This window comes from Phyllobates terribilis, unplaced genomic scaffold (genome assembly GCF_046119375.1).
Source record: "Phyllobates terribilis strain yellow unplaced genomic scaffold, ASM4611937v1 Scaffold_9__5_contigs__length_417890890, whole genome shotgun sequence".
In the NCBI taxonomy this organism is placed as follows: Eukaryota; Metazoa; Chordata; class Amphibia; order Anura; family Dendrobatidae; genus Phyllobates; species Phyllobates terribilis.
In genome coordinates this window covers 222,445,195-222,462,053 of record NW_027362769.1, presented here as the reverse complement: position 1 = coordinate 222,462,053, position 16,859 = coordinate 222,445,195, and the positions used below count along the sequence as shown (strand labels likewise).

The following is a 16,859-nucleotide window of genomic DNA, read 5'->3' as shown; positions in this document are numbered from 1 at the left end:
GAAAATGTGCAATCTGCATTCAAACAAAATTTGACAGGTGCATAAGTATGGGCACCCTTATCATTTTCTTGTTTTAAATACTCCTACCTACTTTTTACTGACTTACTAAAGCACTTTTTTGGGTTTTGTAACCTCATTGAGCTTTGAACTTCATAGCCAGGTGTATGCAATCATGAGAAAAGCTACTTAAAGTGGCCACTTGCAAGTTGTTCTCCTGTTTGAATCTCCTCTGAAGAGTGGCATCATGGGCTCCTCAAAACAACTGTCAAATGATCTGAAAACAAAGATTATTCAACATAGTTGTTCAGGGGAAGGATACAAAAAGCTGTCTCAGAGATTTAACCTGTCAATTTTCACTGTGAGGAACATAGTAAGGAAATGGAAGAACACAGGGACAGTTCTTGTTAAGGCCAGAAGTGGCAGGCCAAGAAAAACATCAGAAAGGCAGAGAAGAAGAATGGTGAGATCAGTCAAGGACAATCCTCAGACTACCTCCAGAGAGCTGCAGCTTCAACTTGCTGCAGATGGTGTCACTGTGCATCGGTCAACTATAAAACGCACTTTGCACAAGGAGCAGCTGTATGGGAGAGTGATGCGAAAGAAGCCGTTTCTGCAAGCACGCCACCAACAGAGTCGGCTGAGGTATGCAAAAGCACATTTGGAGAAGCCAATTTCTTTTTGGAAGAAGGTCCTGTGGCCTGATGAAACCAAGATTGAGTTGTTTGGTCATACAAAAAGGCGTTATGCATGGCGGCAAAAAAACACAGCATTCCAAGAAAAACACTTGCTACCCACAGTAAAATTTGGTGGAGGTTCCATCATGCTTTGGGGCTGTGTGGCCAATGCCGGCATCGGGAATCTTGTTAAAGTTGAGGGACGCATGGATTCCACTCAGTATCAGCAGATTCTTGACAATAATGTTCAAGAATCAGTGATAAAGTTGAAGTTACGCAGTGGATGGATCTTTCAGCAAGACAATGATCCAAAACACCGCTCCAAATCTACTCAGGCATTCATGCAGAGGAACAATTACAATGTTCTGGAATGGCCATCCCAGTCCCCAGACCTGAATATCCTTGAACATCTGTGGGATCATTTGAAGAGGGCTGTCCATGCTCTGCGACCATCAAACTTAACTGAACTGGAATTGTTTTGTAAAGAGGAATGGTCAAAAATACCTTCATCCAGGATCCAGGAACTCATTAAAAGCTACAGGAAGCGACTAGAGGCTGTTATTTTTGCAAAAGGAGGATCTACTAAATATTAATGTCACTTTTCTGGTGAGGTGCCCATACTTATGCACCTGTCAAATTTTGTTTGAATGCAGATTGCACATTTTCTGTTAGTACAATAAACCTCATTTCAAGGCAGAAACATTACTGTGTCCAACAGTTATTACATATATCAAACTGAAATAGCTGTTGCAAAAACACCAATTTTAAGAAAACATTAAGCTTAAGATTAATAGGGGTGCCCAAACTTTTTCATATAACTGTAACACATAGTGTTTTATTTCAGTGTCCCTCTCTATAGGATAAAGCAGTCTGCTGACTTTCTTATAGGCGACGTTCACACATAAAAAAATCATCCGATTATCCTCAGGATTGTTCGGAGTTTCAACATTCAGTGATTGAGCCCCTAATCCTATAATTAGAGGATAACTTGCGATTCTGGGAAAACCCCCTTTAATTTTTACAGGGCTGTTAAAATCAGCTGAGTGCTGTACTTGGCAGCGTCCTTTAGCCTCGTAGACATTGAATGGAGCGGCAGTGTACGTGTGTGACCATTGTGCCATCCAAACTCTTCCTCACTAGGGTCGCGCAGTGCAGCAGAACAAAAGGCTTGGGATTGGCTGCGGTCCAATTGATGGGACCCCCAGGAATCAGACCATTATTTTAAAATCTATGTGTAACTGATATTTCTTTTATGGGATAACCCCTTTAAATAAACCAGGACAACTACTTTATCCCATTAATTTACCGTATTTTTCGGACTATAAGACGCACCTAAGTTTTAGAGGAGGAAAAAAAAAATTAAGCAAAAAATGTGTTCATGATGCACTTTTAAGGGGGAGGGGGTCTTCTGCTGACACTGGTATAGGGAAAATGTCCCCCAATTCTGACAATATCCCCCATCCTGGTACATATGCCCCCCTTCCTTTTATACATGGTCCCCATCCCTCCATCCTGGTATGCATGGCACCCCTCATCCCTATCCTGCTATGCATGGCACCCCTCATCCCTATCCTGCTATGCATGGCACCCCTCATCCCTATCCTGCTATGCATGGCACCCCTCATCCCTATCCTGCTATGCATGGCACCCCTCATCCCTATCCTGCTATGCATGGCTCCCCTCATCCCTATCCTGCTATGCATGGCTCCCCTCATCCCTATCCTGCTATGCATGGCACCCCTCATCCCTGTCCTGCTATGCATGGCACCCCTCATCCCTGTCCTGGTATGCATGGCACCCCTCATCCCTGTCCTGGTATGCATGGCACCCCTCATCCCTGTCCTGGTATGCATGGCACCCCTCATCCCTGTCCTGGTATGCATGGCACCCCTCATCCCTGTCCTGGTATGCATGGCACCCCTCATCCCTGTCCTGGTATGCATGGTATCCCTCATCCCCAATCCTGGTATGCATGGCACCTCTCACCTCTAATCCTGGTACTGTATGCATGGCACCCCTCATCCCAATCTTGGCATGCATGTCGCCCTTCATCCTTGTATGCATGGCTCCCTCATCCCTGTCCCGGTATGCATGGCACCCCTCATCCCTATCCTGGTATGCATGGCACCCCTCATCCCTATCCTGGTATGCATGGCACCCCTCATCCCTATCCTGGTATGCATGGCACCCCTCATCCCTATCCTGGTATGCATGGCACCCCTCATCCCTATCCTGGTATGCATGGCACCCCTCATCCCTATCCTGGTATGTATGCCCCCCTCAGCGTTATCCTGGTATGTATAGCCCCTTTATCTTTATCCTGTTATGTATGCCCCCTCATCCTTATCTTGGTATGCATGGTCCTAATCCCCATCTTGCTGCGCATAAAAAATAAACACTCCTACTCACCTTTCTTCTCTCCTCCAGCGCTGCCTCCTGTCTGCCCGCACTTATCTCTCCATGTGAGCCGCTCATGACGTCACTGCCGTGCGCGGCTCACAAGGAGAGATCAGCTGCCGGAAGTCACTGCTTCCCACGCCGGGACTGTGTGCGCGGGGAGTAGTGACTTCATTCTCCTTCATAGCCGGCACACGGCGTAGCTGCAGCGCGGCTCCTGCTGCTGCCGGGAGAACGCGTGTTCCCGCTTATTAAAGGGCATGAATATTCACCCACTCCCATGGGCGTGGAGAGAGGTTGAATATTCATGCCCTTTAACAGCGGGCACAGGCGATTCCGGCAGGAGCCGCGCTGCGGCTACACTGTGTGCCACTATTAAGGAGCATGAATATTCACTGCTCCCCACGCCCCATGGGCGTGGGGAGCAGTGAATATTAATTTTCTTTAGCAGCGGGGACAAGTGTAGGCAGCTGCTGCCTCCTGTGCCCCGCTCCTCCACCGCTGCCGCTCCCCCCACACAGCATATACATATACCCCCTTTCCCCCCAACATTCGGACTATAAGACGCACCCCCTATTTTCCTCTAAAATTTTGGAGGAAAAAAGTGCGTCTTATAGTCCGAAAAATACGGTACATGAAAGGTGTTAAAGAAGATCATGTAGACATTAGCGGCCGTAATCATTCGCCATGTACCTCTGAGATGCAAATCTGCTACTAGCACCACCTGTACCCTTCATTAAAGTCACCTTTTCAGTCTTATATCATCGTAGACTAGTAGGGCATACAGGTATGGGTTTGACCACAAGTTCTGCCAATGACAACATAGAGCCATAGTCCTAATAATACCATCTTTACCTTTAAAGGGAATCTGTGAGCAGGTTTTTGCTGTGTAATCTGACAGCAGCATGATGTAGAGGAAGAGAACCTGATTCCAGCGATGTCACTTACTGGGCTGTGGTTTGCTGTTTCAATACAATCAGTGTTTTATAAGCAGGAAATGAACACTACAGGACAACTGGCCTCGTGCCTCCTGGTCCAACCACACCCCAGCACTGATGAGCATCTCTCTCCCCCCTATACAATTTATACAGAAAGCTGTGGTGTGGACAGGGTTATACACAGCCAACAACTGAGCTCTGCTAGATCTGCAGCAGAGAAAACTGTGACTCTTATAACTGCTGCACCCAGTAAACAAAAGTGACACATTGCTGGAATCAGGGTCTCTGTCCCTACATCAGATTACATAGCAAAAGCCTGCTGACAGATTCCCTTTAAAGGCGTAATAAAAAGAAAGCAGGTACATATCCTCACAGGAACGTGGTTGAAGACTCCAGCCCTCTTGTTATCAAGGAAGATTGACAGTGGCAATGTAATTAGTGGCTCAGTTGACAATTTGTCCAATATTTTTCATCAGTTTTTTTTTTTAAGTTTTTAATCATGTTATTTGCATTTATTATATATTGTCTATATTATATAAAAGCTACACTTTCCTCTGCTTCTATGAGAAAAGGTGGATGAGACAGGAACAAGCATTGCATTGGGATTTCGGGAGAACGTGTCGTCTTTTTTTCCTGCTCTGCACTAACCTCACCCCGCCGGAGGCACCAATAATACACAGCTAGATTGGTTTCCCAGCATGTCACTGCACCTCTTTCACGGAATGGGTTATTTCTAAGGCAGAAAAGACACAAAGAATTGACTGCCCCGGGAATTATTTCACTTTGTTTAATAGAAAGGTCAGCAGCTTCCAGATCTGCACCGTTCTGAGCAAAGTTCCTTTTTTTAGAAAGTGTAGCCTTTTCATAATTGGATCTTTGTTAAAGGTCCCGGAGATGAATATTCAGAATCCTATTATTAGTATGTAATGTAATTACTGTAAGCCACCACTTACTGCAGAATATTCTAACGTTTCTCTTTATTTTCTTCGTTTTGAAGATGACGAGAAGGAGTGGAGAGGTCCATTCTTCTTCATCCAAGGAGCAGACCCGCAGTTTGGGCTCATGAAATCTTGGGCGATTGGCCAGTGTGACTTTGGAGGGGATGAGTGGGATGAAGAGATCAAATTAACAGAAGAAGCCGTGGAGGCCATTAATAAGATGTGTCCCAAGCCGAAGTTCCTTGCTCTATGCGGAGACCTAGTTCATTCTATGCCAGGTAGGCGATAAACACTAGGCCTGATTCATCATACTTTTTTTTTGACTTGTGGTATTCATTGACATTTTGTGCACCAAATTCTTCAAAATGGCACACGTGGTTCAAGAACTTTACACAAAATCAAAAATGCAGGTCTGTTACCTAAAATGTCCTTTCTAAATATCTGTACTTGCCCCCAAACCACGTTTGTAATTTGCTTTATTACACAACACCGTCCACCTTTCCCTATCTATCTAATTCCTAAATGTGTTTTTACTGCTCTTCCTGTAACGTTTTGTTTGACGTCACAGGAAGCTGGGGCTGCACTCACTTCCCTGCAGCATCTGTCACCCAATTAATGATCAATACCGGATCCATAGACCCATACTAAAATAACCAAAAATTACACAGGTCTACAAAAAAATATTTTTTGTAATCATCGCAGTAGACCTTGTACTTTTCTGAATAATTTTTTTGTTCTGATTTCAAAAATGTATATAGTTTTTCTGTAGCAGGTATAGTTTCCACGGAGCAGCATCATTATTATAAGGTCTGGGAAATATACTGGCGACATTAAGAAAACAGTAATCTACATATCAGAAAAAAAATGCTTGACCTTACAAAACAGTTTTTATTGAACCAAAATAATTTCACATGCAAAATAGAAACCAAAATATGAGCAAAAATTAAAAGTGCTTGACATTAGACTATCGTTGATACGATTTTTCAGGGTTGTCCCTATATAACATCCAACAGTAATGTGCCATCATTGAGTCGTTCCAAAAACCCTGGTAGCGGTGTTCCAATTCTTTAATGTCCTGGTGAAACCGCTCGCCTTGTTCATCGCTTACATCCCCAAGATTTGGAGGGAAGAAATCTAAATGTGAATGCAAGTGCATTTTCAGAGACATGCGACATCCAAGACACTGGTATGCATTTAGCAATTCCTCAACACCTTCAACATATTTTGGAGATTTATTTTTTCCTAAGAAGTTTTCACAGATCCACTTGAAGCTTTTCCAAGCTCTCAATTCCTTATCATTTAGAGTTCCTTCAAAGCTCTCTGATGTGAGGACTAACAAATACCCCTTCCTTCAGTTTGGCTGGTAAAATTTCTGTGAAATGTACTGGAACCCTTGTGAATTTTTCTTTGTCATGGCTTTCACAAAGCTTTTAATCAATCCCAACTTTATATGTAGTGGAGGAAGAAATATTTTTGTTGGAACAGCTAAAGGATTATGCTGTCCATTGTGTCTACCTGGATCACAGATGTTTCTCTGTCCCCGATCACGTGGAACATAATTCTCTACTGTATTTCTACTGTCCCATAAACACAAGAAGCAACAATAGTTTGTGAAACCTCCTTGCATTCCCTTTAGCAGACCAATCACTCTCAAATCTCCACTGATATTCCATTGATGATGCTTATATTGTATAGCATCCAAAACAACTGACAGATTTTCCTAACTTTCCTTTAAATGACAAGAGTGAGCAATAGGGAGTGATGGTTTCATATTTCCATTGTGAAGTAACACCGCTTTCAAACTTCTCTGGGATGAGTCAATAAACAATCGCCAATCTGCAACAAAATACTCTTGATTCAGTTCTTCAAAGAGACCATTCACATTGTTACAGTACACCATTGGTCCATCAACTGTGAAAAATTGTGATACACTGTTATTTCTGTTTCGGTAATAACACACTTTGACATCATCATGAAGAAGGTTCTTCTGTTTCAACCTAGATGCAAGAAGTTTAGCTTTATCTTTTGACAATGACAGGTCTCTGATAAGATCATTTAATTCATGTTGAGTAAAGCGTTCTGGCTGCTCGGCTGCTCCATAGGGTACATACTCATCTTGAATTGATGTCTCCATGCCTTTGCTAGTAGCTTCAGCTCCATATTCTTCAATTTCATCCAATCCAGACAACGGTGGTACAGGAACTGGCAACATATCATCATGTGGATCTGGCCTAATCGCAGATTCAAGTTCAGGGTAATTAATCTTATGTTTGTTCTTTGTAGTAAAGCCCTTCAGTTTGACAAAACAAAAGTAGCAGTCATCACTATGATTTTTGGGTTCTCTTCAAATCACGGGAACAGCAAATGGCAAAACCACTTTCCTCATATTCAACCAGTCACGAAGACCATTTGAACAACTTGAGCATATCACGAGGGGCCCAGCTTTTGTCTTGATCACCAAGTGCACAGTTAAAGTACATCTGGTACATCATTTTAATATCATGAGTGATTGAACATACTTGGCCTTTTGGTGTAAAAGAACCACACACGTAGCAGAATCTGTCTGGATGATTGATACACTGTCGGGACATTTTTCTCCTTTAAATCAGATCAGACAGTAGAGTAAGTTCAGTTCAATGGTGGTGACAAACTCAAAAAAAAATGTGATGAGCTGGTATGTAGATATTTCCCCAGAGATGACAGAGGCAGCTTGTATTTAGAACTGATTTTGCTGGAGGTAATCTAGTAGATTACTATATACAGGTGTGAGGTATACGGGTCAGCCTATTCCTTACAGATGAACACTTGCAGACAGGCAGTTTCTCAGTGTGATATTGGTGGCTTTCAGGTTCTCTCGCTGTGGAGACCCTCACTCAGGTACACCTCAGTGTAAGAGGCCTGTAGAGGCCGGTCTCCTGTCACAGTCTCACATACCAGTCCTTGCTGCCATCACCATCCTTTTCTGACTGACTCAAATCTTACCACCTCAGAACAGTTAGCTCCTCCCCATAACATGTGACTTTCCGAAGAGCAGTCATTGGCTGACTGCACTGTCAATACTCCTTCCCATAAAACTCACTAAAAACTTTACTGATGTTGTCCCTGTAAGAAAATTCACAATTAAGTACGACAAGCAAAGAAATGGGAATAACACAGAAAAACCACATACATTGAAAATGTAGAAATAACTTAATAACAAAAATGCTTCTATATCAGAAACTTTATGTGATAGAGCAAAACTAAGCAGATTTTGGAATCAGCACATCAAACTCCATAAAACAGACATATTACCTTTCTGATGATTTTTTTTGTGTTGACCAGTGTTATTAATAGGGTCTACCATAAAGCAATATAATAATGGACTCCTCAAAGAAAATAATACTGTAGAAAAAAACTATGTATGCAGAAATAATTTTATTCATCAAAATCAATTATAAGCACACCAAAAAAAAACGTGGACACCCCATTAAAACACGAAAAAACAAAAGGCAGTGTGGTCAGAAAATGGCAAGAGACAATAAAAAATTAAATCAATAGTAAATAAAAAAAAAAATAATGCCGAGGGTTTTAAAGTGCTTGCACTGAATCAGATGCATCAAAATAATCAAGGGACCATAAGCATGATTATATTGTAGTTAATGTAACAAACATCAGTTCACCCTTCAATGAAACTCTGACCAGTCTGAATAATAAGATATATGACAATTGATATACAGGAGGGAGCACCCCTACCAGAGCTTCAAAATGAAGTGCAATGTGCATTAGCACCAATACCCACCAACACTCTCCATCTTTAAAGTGCAATATGGATGACCACATTGCCAAGATCCCCCTTGTGTCACTCACTGCTTCTATCACCGCCCCCTGATGATGATTTGTTTGATGGCGGTCCTAGATGCTGTGTGGCAGCGCTGGTGTCACTCTCTGCTTCTATCTTACCCTTTGACAACATCTTGTTTCAGTTTAGAATATGCAAAGCTAGAAGCAGAGAGCTGGTGCTGCACTCACCTTTGCCACAGCTTTTATCACCATGGATCTTGCATGTCTTCAGAAGGCGGTGATGCAAGAAACTGTAGTAAGTAACTGCAACACAGCCCTGTGATGACGTACTGTTCCAGGAGGGGCGATAAAAGCTGTGGGGAGTGAGTGCAGCCCCAGCCTCCTGTGACGTCACGTTTGAGACTCCTCTCAAAAAAAACATCACAGGAAAGTAAAAAATACACAATTAGCCATTAGCAGCATATAGAGAAGTGAAGGGTATTGTATAATAAAGCTAATTACAAAAGTGGCTGGGGTGTAAAGAGAGATTTTTAAGAAAAAGGACATTTTAGGTACCAGACTACCTACAAAAAAAAACCTTTTTTTTTTTTGCGCAAAAGTTGCATGTACGGATGAAATTTATGCAGTATTGGTGCAAATATTCTAGATGTACATAAAATCACTATGTGGTGGGGGAGGACAGGAAACATTTTCCCAAAAATGTTGAGGCTTTTTTAAAAAGTCGCAATTGTTGAATCGCATGAAAACATCTGGAAACCCCCAAGCATCTCCAACAATGATGCAGGGCACATATAAAATAGACTTTTTAAAATGCGCAAATTAAAAGAATAAGGTGCAAACGAAAAACACCAAAATCTGGACAAAAAAAAGGTACCACTACAATACTGATTCTAACCCTATAAGTCACCAGTACTGAGTGAATATTGGTGTTCCAGCATGGAATACTGGGTATGGCGGAAAGAATACAAATAAATTGGTGTCTCAAGAAGACAACATATCTAAAGGCAATCGACCCCTGACAATCAGTCAATTGATGCAGATCTGTCTTCTGGAATCCCAAGCAATCAGCTGCTGTAGAAGTGAATGGGTTAGTTTCCAGTGTCAGTGGACGTGTGGCATAAAATTCAGGTCGTTCAAATAATTGACTGACTATATATTATATGGCTTGCTCTGGTTCTGGTGGACTTGGCCATCTCTTACATGGTGTCTCTCTGCACAGGATCATTAAGGGGATGCTTCACATCTATGATGTCATAATAGGGCCAATGGAAAGAAACTGCCATTATACAACATTTAAAAAAAAATGTTCTCAACGGAAAAATTTGTAGAAATAGATCAAGCCATATTTAAAGGCCATGTCCACCTACAGGCATCATCTGCCATAGCGTTGTGAAGAGTGAATAGGGCCAGATTGACTTTAAGGTCCCACTGTAGTCTGTGGATGTGCGATCAGTGTAACTGGGAGATATGAAATACACTAAACAGATGGGGTATTACTTCTGCTAGCGTTGTTTTGCACATTTGGTCTGGTGGTCTATAGAAGTCCTGTCTTTTGCTGCTTTGGTATATCTGATTGACATCTTTGAAGGTGATTACTGGAGACCTACTGTACCTTTTGTAGAATATTTTACATTTTATTAATCCCTTCTTAGTATCTTTAGTACTTTTTTTGTATAGTCTTCAACCTAACGCACATTTACATCAACTAGATGGTGGTCTTTCCGGGGCTGAGGACAGACCGTCCAGCGGTTATAAGCTGTATAGCAGATAACTCCGATCTCAGATGTTTAACCCCCTTAGATGCAATGTCAACAGCAGCCATGACCGCTAAGTGGTTAGACAGAGGGAGAAGGTTCCCACTTTCATCCAAGTTAGTCATTTATACCGTAAGATTAACACATAAAAATGAAACCCAAGTAACCCCCCCACCCTCCTGAGGGAAAATATATATATATACAGTACAGACCAAAAGTTTGGACACACCTTCTCATTTAAAGATTTTTCTGTATTTTTAGGACTATGAAAATTATACTTAACAAAAAAGTGTGAAACAACTGAAAATAAGTCTTATATTCTAGGTTCTTCAAAGTAGCCACCTTTTGCTTTGATGACTGCTTTGCACACTCTTGGCATTCTCTTGATGAGCTTCAAGAGGTAGTCACCACATGTAATTCCACATGTGTTAATTCATAGTTTTGATGCCTTCAGTGTGAATGTACAATTTTCATAGTCATGAAAGTACAGAAACATCTTTAAATGAGAAGGTGTGTCCAAACTTTTGGTCTGTACTGTAAATCTTACACTCTGTAAGGTGGCTAATGGTTGCATAGTCCATAGTCGATGGGAGGTAAGTGTCACAGAGATGGCTGGTGTCTGTGATGTAACCCGGAGTGTTTCTCTAGTGCACGTAAGCACTAAGAGGTTCGTTTGTTGCACCTGGGAGCCAGGTTACGGGTAGTGTAGAGAGTTGGGTGGGTCTAGCTACCTACACACCTCACCTCTTCGAAAGAACTGCTATGGAGTTAGTTGGTCGCCTGGTTATATCTGCTCGTGGTCATCAATTATATTGTTTATTCTGGACTATGCCACACGCTATCCTGAAACGATTCCCCTGAGAAACTCCACCACAAAGAGTAGGGCCTGTGAATTGGTCCATGTTTTTTCCCGGACAGGTTTACCAAAGAGATCCTGACTGACCAGGGAACACCTTTTTATGAGTAAGGTGATGAGGGAGTTATGCAAGGTCCTGCAAATCTTCCAACTGAAGATATCAGTGTACCATCCTCAGACAGATGGCCTTGTGGAAAGGTTTAACAAAATGCTGAATGTATGCTGAGGAAGGCCATAGAAAAGGACTGGGACTGTCTCCTACCGTATCTGCTGTTCTCGATCCATGAGGTTCCACAGGCCTCTACTGGGTTCTCGCCATTCGAACTCCTGTATGGTCGAAATCCTCGGCGTCTCCTGGATGTGGCGAAGGAAACCTGAGACGCTGAAGTTACGCCCCACAGGAGCGTCATCGAGCACGTCGCTCTGATGCAGGAGAGGATTGTGAAGGTGATGCCCATCGTAAATGGACGTAAATTCTCCAGGCACAAGAAGCTCAGGCCAGGGTCTACAATGGGTCAGCCAGAGTGAGGCAGTTCAATCCGGGACACAGAGTCCTTGTGCTAATTCCTACTGTGAAGAGCAAGTTTTTGGATAAATGGCAGGGGCCTTATGAGGTGGTGGAGAAGCTTGGTGATGTGAACTATAAGATTCATCAAACAGGAAGACAGAAACCATATCAGATATACCATGTCAACCTCATCAAGCCATGACAAGACAGAGAGCCGGTCGAAACTCCGTGCTTGCCGGGCAAGCCAGAAGGCGAGGTTGGAGGTGTCGCCATAGCGGAGACGCTGTCGAAGGGCCAAAAACAGCAGTGTCGGGAGTTGCTCCTGAAGAACAGGGACCTGTTCTCGGAATTGCCGGGGTGCACAAAGGTCGTAGAACACAAAGTTCTGATGGAGCCACATGTGCGCGTAAACATGAAGCCCTAACGAATTTCGAAGGCCCGACCATAAGTGATCTCCAAGGAGGTGGAGCGTATGTTGAAACTCTGGGTCATTGAGGAATCCAAGAATGGTTGGTCAAGGCCGATTGTCCTGGTCCCAAAGCCCGATGGTGAATGGAGGTTCTGCAACGATTATCAAAAGTTAAATGAGGTCTCCAAGTTCGACGTATATCCCATGCCACGCGTCGATGAGCTGATCGAGAGACTTGGGCCAGCCAGGTACATAACAACCTTGGATTTGACGAAGGGATATTGTCAGATCCCCATGGCACAGGGAGCCAAGGAGAAGACTGCATTTTCTACGCAAGACGGATGCATCCAGTATGTCCGGATGCCATTTGGACTGCAGGGGGGCCCTGCAACCTTCCAGAGAGCTATGGATCGAATCCTTGCACCCCATAAGCAATACGCCGCGGCATACCTGGACGATATTGTTATCTTCAGCCCGGACTGTGAGAGTCATCTGGAAAAGGTCCAGGCGATGTTTGATTTTCTAAGGAAGGCGGGGTTTTCAATAAAATAGATAATTGGTAGAGGCGCTGGTAGGTGGGCCTTATGCTATACCTGCTGCAAGAAAAGACAACCTACCACCAGTTGTCTGATTAGGATATACCTATAAATAAGTTTAAAATGTTACTTGCGCTGGTATCGTAAGGCTTCAGGTATGGGTTTAGGAGACTAAAAAGGAGGTTAAAAGAGAAGAATTTTAAGGATACCCAGGTAGAATTAAAACCATACACTTTATTTAAGATTATTAAGACAATAAAATAAGCGGAGAATAAAGGATATTTTTAAAAGGTCCTTGAGAGCGTGAAGGGTTCTTGAGGGTAGGACCAAGTTGGCGTCGGTAGTTCAAGGGGATGAAAGCTGTTGATAGGTGCAGGTATTCTGAGTAGATTTAGATGGAGAGAAGAAAGAAGTTAGTGGGTTTGCATGATCACAAACTCATCAGTAGAGATTACGAATTACCTTTAATGAGGTTGATTGTTGAGTCAGTTCATAGGTGGTGGTGCTAGAACTTGGTTGTGGTTGTGGTGAGGGTACCATGAGCTAGAGGTAAAAGAGTGAGATAGATATAATATAGCCTCGTGGATGGAGAGCTTTGTTTGGTCAAGAAGTAGGGGAACTTATTTGAGGTATGGTTAGTGTAATGGATATGCAAATGGTCTTTTACCTTTTGAGAAAATTTTTGGTGCCTGGAAATTGGATGTCGATTATGTCCTGAGTGGGACGTAACCTGTAGGGTACTGAAAAACAATGGTTACTAAGAGTGTAGTAGGGTTAGTGAGCGTCAGTTAGAGATGACGGGATTAAATACCTCTGGTTCATGTGGCTGGAGTAAGCTTTAAAAGTATAGGCTTGCCGTTCTCGTTCAAGGGCTTATAGTGTCTGGGGTTTTGTAGTCGTGTACCACCTCTAGATTGAGGTGGCAGTGGCTACAGGTGAAGCTCCGACAATGGCAATTTGCTGAGGCTTCTTGACACTAGCTTCAGTTGGCATGGGTGTTGTACCCAGTGGCAATGCACATAAGGTGTGAGGAGCTGTGGAACCTGAAACAGAGGTATGACAGTATTAGTCTTTCGATAAATGACCAAAAACTTCATAGGACATGGAGCTCAATAAGAAAGACTTACAGTTGTGGATTTGTAGGAGCGGATCCTGTTACCTGTTGAGGTCCTGTATGCTTGGTTTGTAATGTCCTTTTAGATTTGAAGTGCTGGCTGGTTCAGCGATGGCTGTAGGGGAGAGGAGCGGGGATAGTAAGCGTAGTCCCGGCCGGTGACTCACTGTATCACCCGCGTTTCTCTTGTGATCTTGCGTCGTCAGCGTTTAAGGCGGCAGGTAAGGACCTGCGGTTAGCGTCCTGCAGTAGAGTGGAAGGAGCTTCGTGACATAGGCGCACGTGACTGGGAATCACGTGACTCGTACCGGTACGGAAGCCTAGGAAGACCAAAAGACCGACATGTTTCAGGAACTACGGTTCCCTTCTTTAGGGTTGGTCTATGGGTGTGTGTACATCCTGAGAAAGAAAGAAAGGACTGGTGAACTCATCAATGCAAAAAGACCTGGGCGCCCACCATAGACAACAGTGGTGGATGATCGCAGAATAATTTCCATGGTGAAGAGAAACCCCTTCACAACAGCCAACCAAGTGAACAACACTCTCCAGGAGGTAGGGGTATCAATATCCAAATCTACCATAAAGAGAAGACTGCATGAAAGTAAATACAGAGGGTTCACTGCACGGTGCAAGCCACTCATAAGCATCAAGAATAAAAAGGCTAGACTGGACTTTGCTAAAAAACATCTAAAAAAGACAGCACAGTTCTGGAAGAACATTCTTTGGACAGATGAAACCAAGATCAACCTCTACCAGAATGATGGAAAGAGAAAAGTATGGCGAAGGCGTGGTACAGCTCATGATCCAAAGCATACCACATCACCTGTAAAACACGGCGGAGGCAGTGTGATGGCTTGGGCATGCATGGCTGCCAGTGGCACTGGGTCACTAGTGTTTATTGATGATGTGACACAGGACAGAATCAGCCGAATGAATTCTGATGTATTCAGAGCCATACTGTGTGCTCAGATCCAGCCAAATGCAGCCAAACTGATTGGTCGTCGTTTCATACTACAGATGGACAATGACCCAAAACATAAAGCCAAAGCAACCCAGGAGTTTATTAAAGCAAAGAAGTGGAATATTCTTGAATGGCCAAGTCAGTCACCTGATCTCAACGCAATTGAGCATGCATTTCACTTGTTAAAAAGACTAAACTTCAGACAGAAAGGCCCACAAACAAACAGCAACTGAAAACCACCACAGTGAAGGCCTGGCAGAGCATCAAAAAGGAGGAAACACAGCGTCTGGTGATGTCCATAAGTTCAAGACTTCAGGCAGTCATTGCCAACAATGGGTTTTCAACCAAGTACTAGAAATGAACATTTTATTTACAATTATTTAATCTGTCCAATTACTTTTGGTCCCTTTAAAAACAGGGTGGCACATGTTAAGGAGCTGAAACTCCTAAACCCTTCATCCAATTTTAAAGTGGATACCCTCAAATGAAAGCTGAAAGTCTGAACTTCAACTGCATCTGAATTGTTTTGTTTAAAATTCATTGTGGTAATGTCTAGAACCCAAATTAGAAAAATGTTGTCTCTGTCCAAATATACACTGCTCAAAAAAATAAAGGGAACACTTAAACAACACAATGTAACTCCAAGTCCATAGCACTTCTGTGAAATCTACCTGTCCAGTTATGAAGCAACAGTAATTGTGAATCAATTTCTCCTGCTGTTGTGCAAATGAAACAGACAACTGGTAGAAATGATAGGCAATTAGCAAGATACCCCCTATAAAGGAGTGGTTCTGCAGATGGTGACCACTGACCATTTCTCTGTTCTCATCCTTTTTGGCTGTTGTTTTGGTCACTTTTTCATTTTGTCATTGCTCTCACCCCTAGACGTACAGTAGCATGAGGCGGCGTCTACAGTACAACCCACAGAAGTTGCTCAGGTAGTGCAGTTCATCCAGTATGGCACATCAGTGAGAGCTGTGGCAAGAAGGGTAGCTGTGTCTTGTCAGCACAGTGTCCAGAGCATGGAGCAGATACCAGGAGATGTGGAGGGAGCCATAGGAGGACAACAGCCCAGCAGCAGGACCGTTACCTCCTCCTTTGTGCAAGGAGGAACAGGAGGAGCACTGCCAGAGCCCTGCAAAATGACCTCTAGTAGGCCACAAATGTGCATGTGTCTGCACAAACGGTTAGAAACCGACTCCATGAGGGTGGTATGAGGGCCCGACGTCCACAGATGGGGGTTGTGCTCACAGCCCAACACCGTGCAGGATGCTTGGCATATGCCACAGAACACCAGGATTGGCAAAGTCACCACTGGCGCCCTGTGCTCTTCACAGATGAAAGCAGGTTCACACTGAGCACATGTGACAGACGTGACAGAGTCTGGAGACGCCGTGGAGAGCGATCTGCTGCCTGCAACATTCTTCAGCATGATCGGTTTGGCAGTGGGTCAGTAATGGTGTGGGGTGGCATTTCTTTGAAGGGCCGCACAGCCCTCCATGTGCTTGCCAGAGGTAGCCTGACTGCCATTCGGTACCGAGATGAGATCCTCAGACCCCTTGTGAGACCATATGCTGGTGCGGTTGGCCCTGGGTTCCTCCTAATGCAGGACAATGCCAGACCTCATGTGGCTGGAGTGTGTCAGCAGTTCCTGCAAGATGAAGGCATTGAAGCTATGGACTGGCACGCCCGTTCCCCAGACCTGAATCAGATTGAGCACATCTGGGACATCATGTCTCGCTCCATCCACCAACGTCACATTGCACCACAGACTGTCCAGGAGTTGGCGGATGCTTTAGTCCAGGTCTGGGAGGAGATCCCACAGGAGACCATCCGCAACCTCATCAGAAGCATGCCCAGGCGTTGTAGGGGGATCATACAGGCACGTGGAGGCCACACACAATACTGAGCCTCATTTGTTTTAAGGACATTACATCAAAGTTGGATCAGCCTGTAGTGTGTTTTTTTCCACTATAATTTTGGGGGTGACTCCA

The 16,859-nt window shown here is 43.7% G+C and overlaps 1 protein-coding gene and 1 long non-coding RNA gene across 2 annotated transcripts in view; one reads left to right on the top strand and one right to left on the bottom strand.

Annotated features, from left to right (window-relative positions):
* CPPED1 (calcineurin like phosphoesterase domain containing 1) overlaps positions 1–16,859 on the top strand; it is a 146,155-nt gene that overhangs the window by 12,905 nt on the left and 116,391 nt on the right. Inside the window, exon 2 of the mRNA XM_073647697.1 lies at positions 5,007–5,225. Within this exon, the coding sequence (XP_073503798.1) occupies positions 5,007–5,225 (219 nt within the window). The remainder of the gene's footprint in view (positions 1–5,006; positions 5,226–16,859) is intronic.
* LOC141160932 (uncharacterized) lies at positions 13,123–13,886 on the bottom strand. The gene is made up of 4 exons (XR_012250578.1): positions 13,602–13,886; positions 13,458–13,530; positions 13,253–13,333; positions 13,123–13,171 (listed from the first exon to the last, which is right to left on the bottom strand). It is a non-coding gene; the product is annotated as an uncharacterized lncRNA (long non-coding RNA).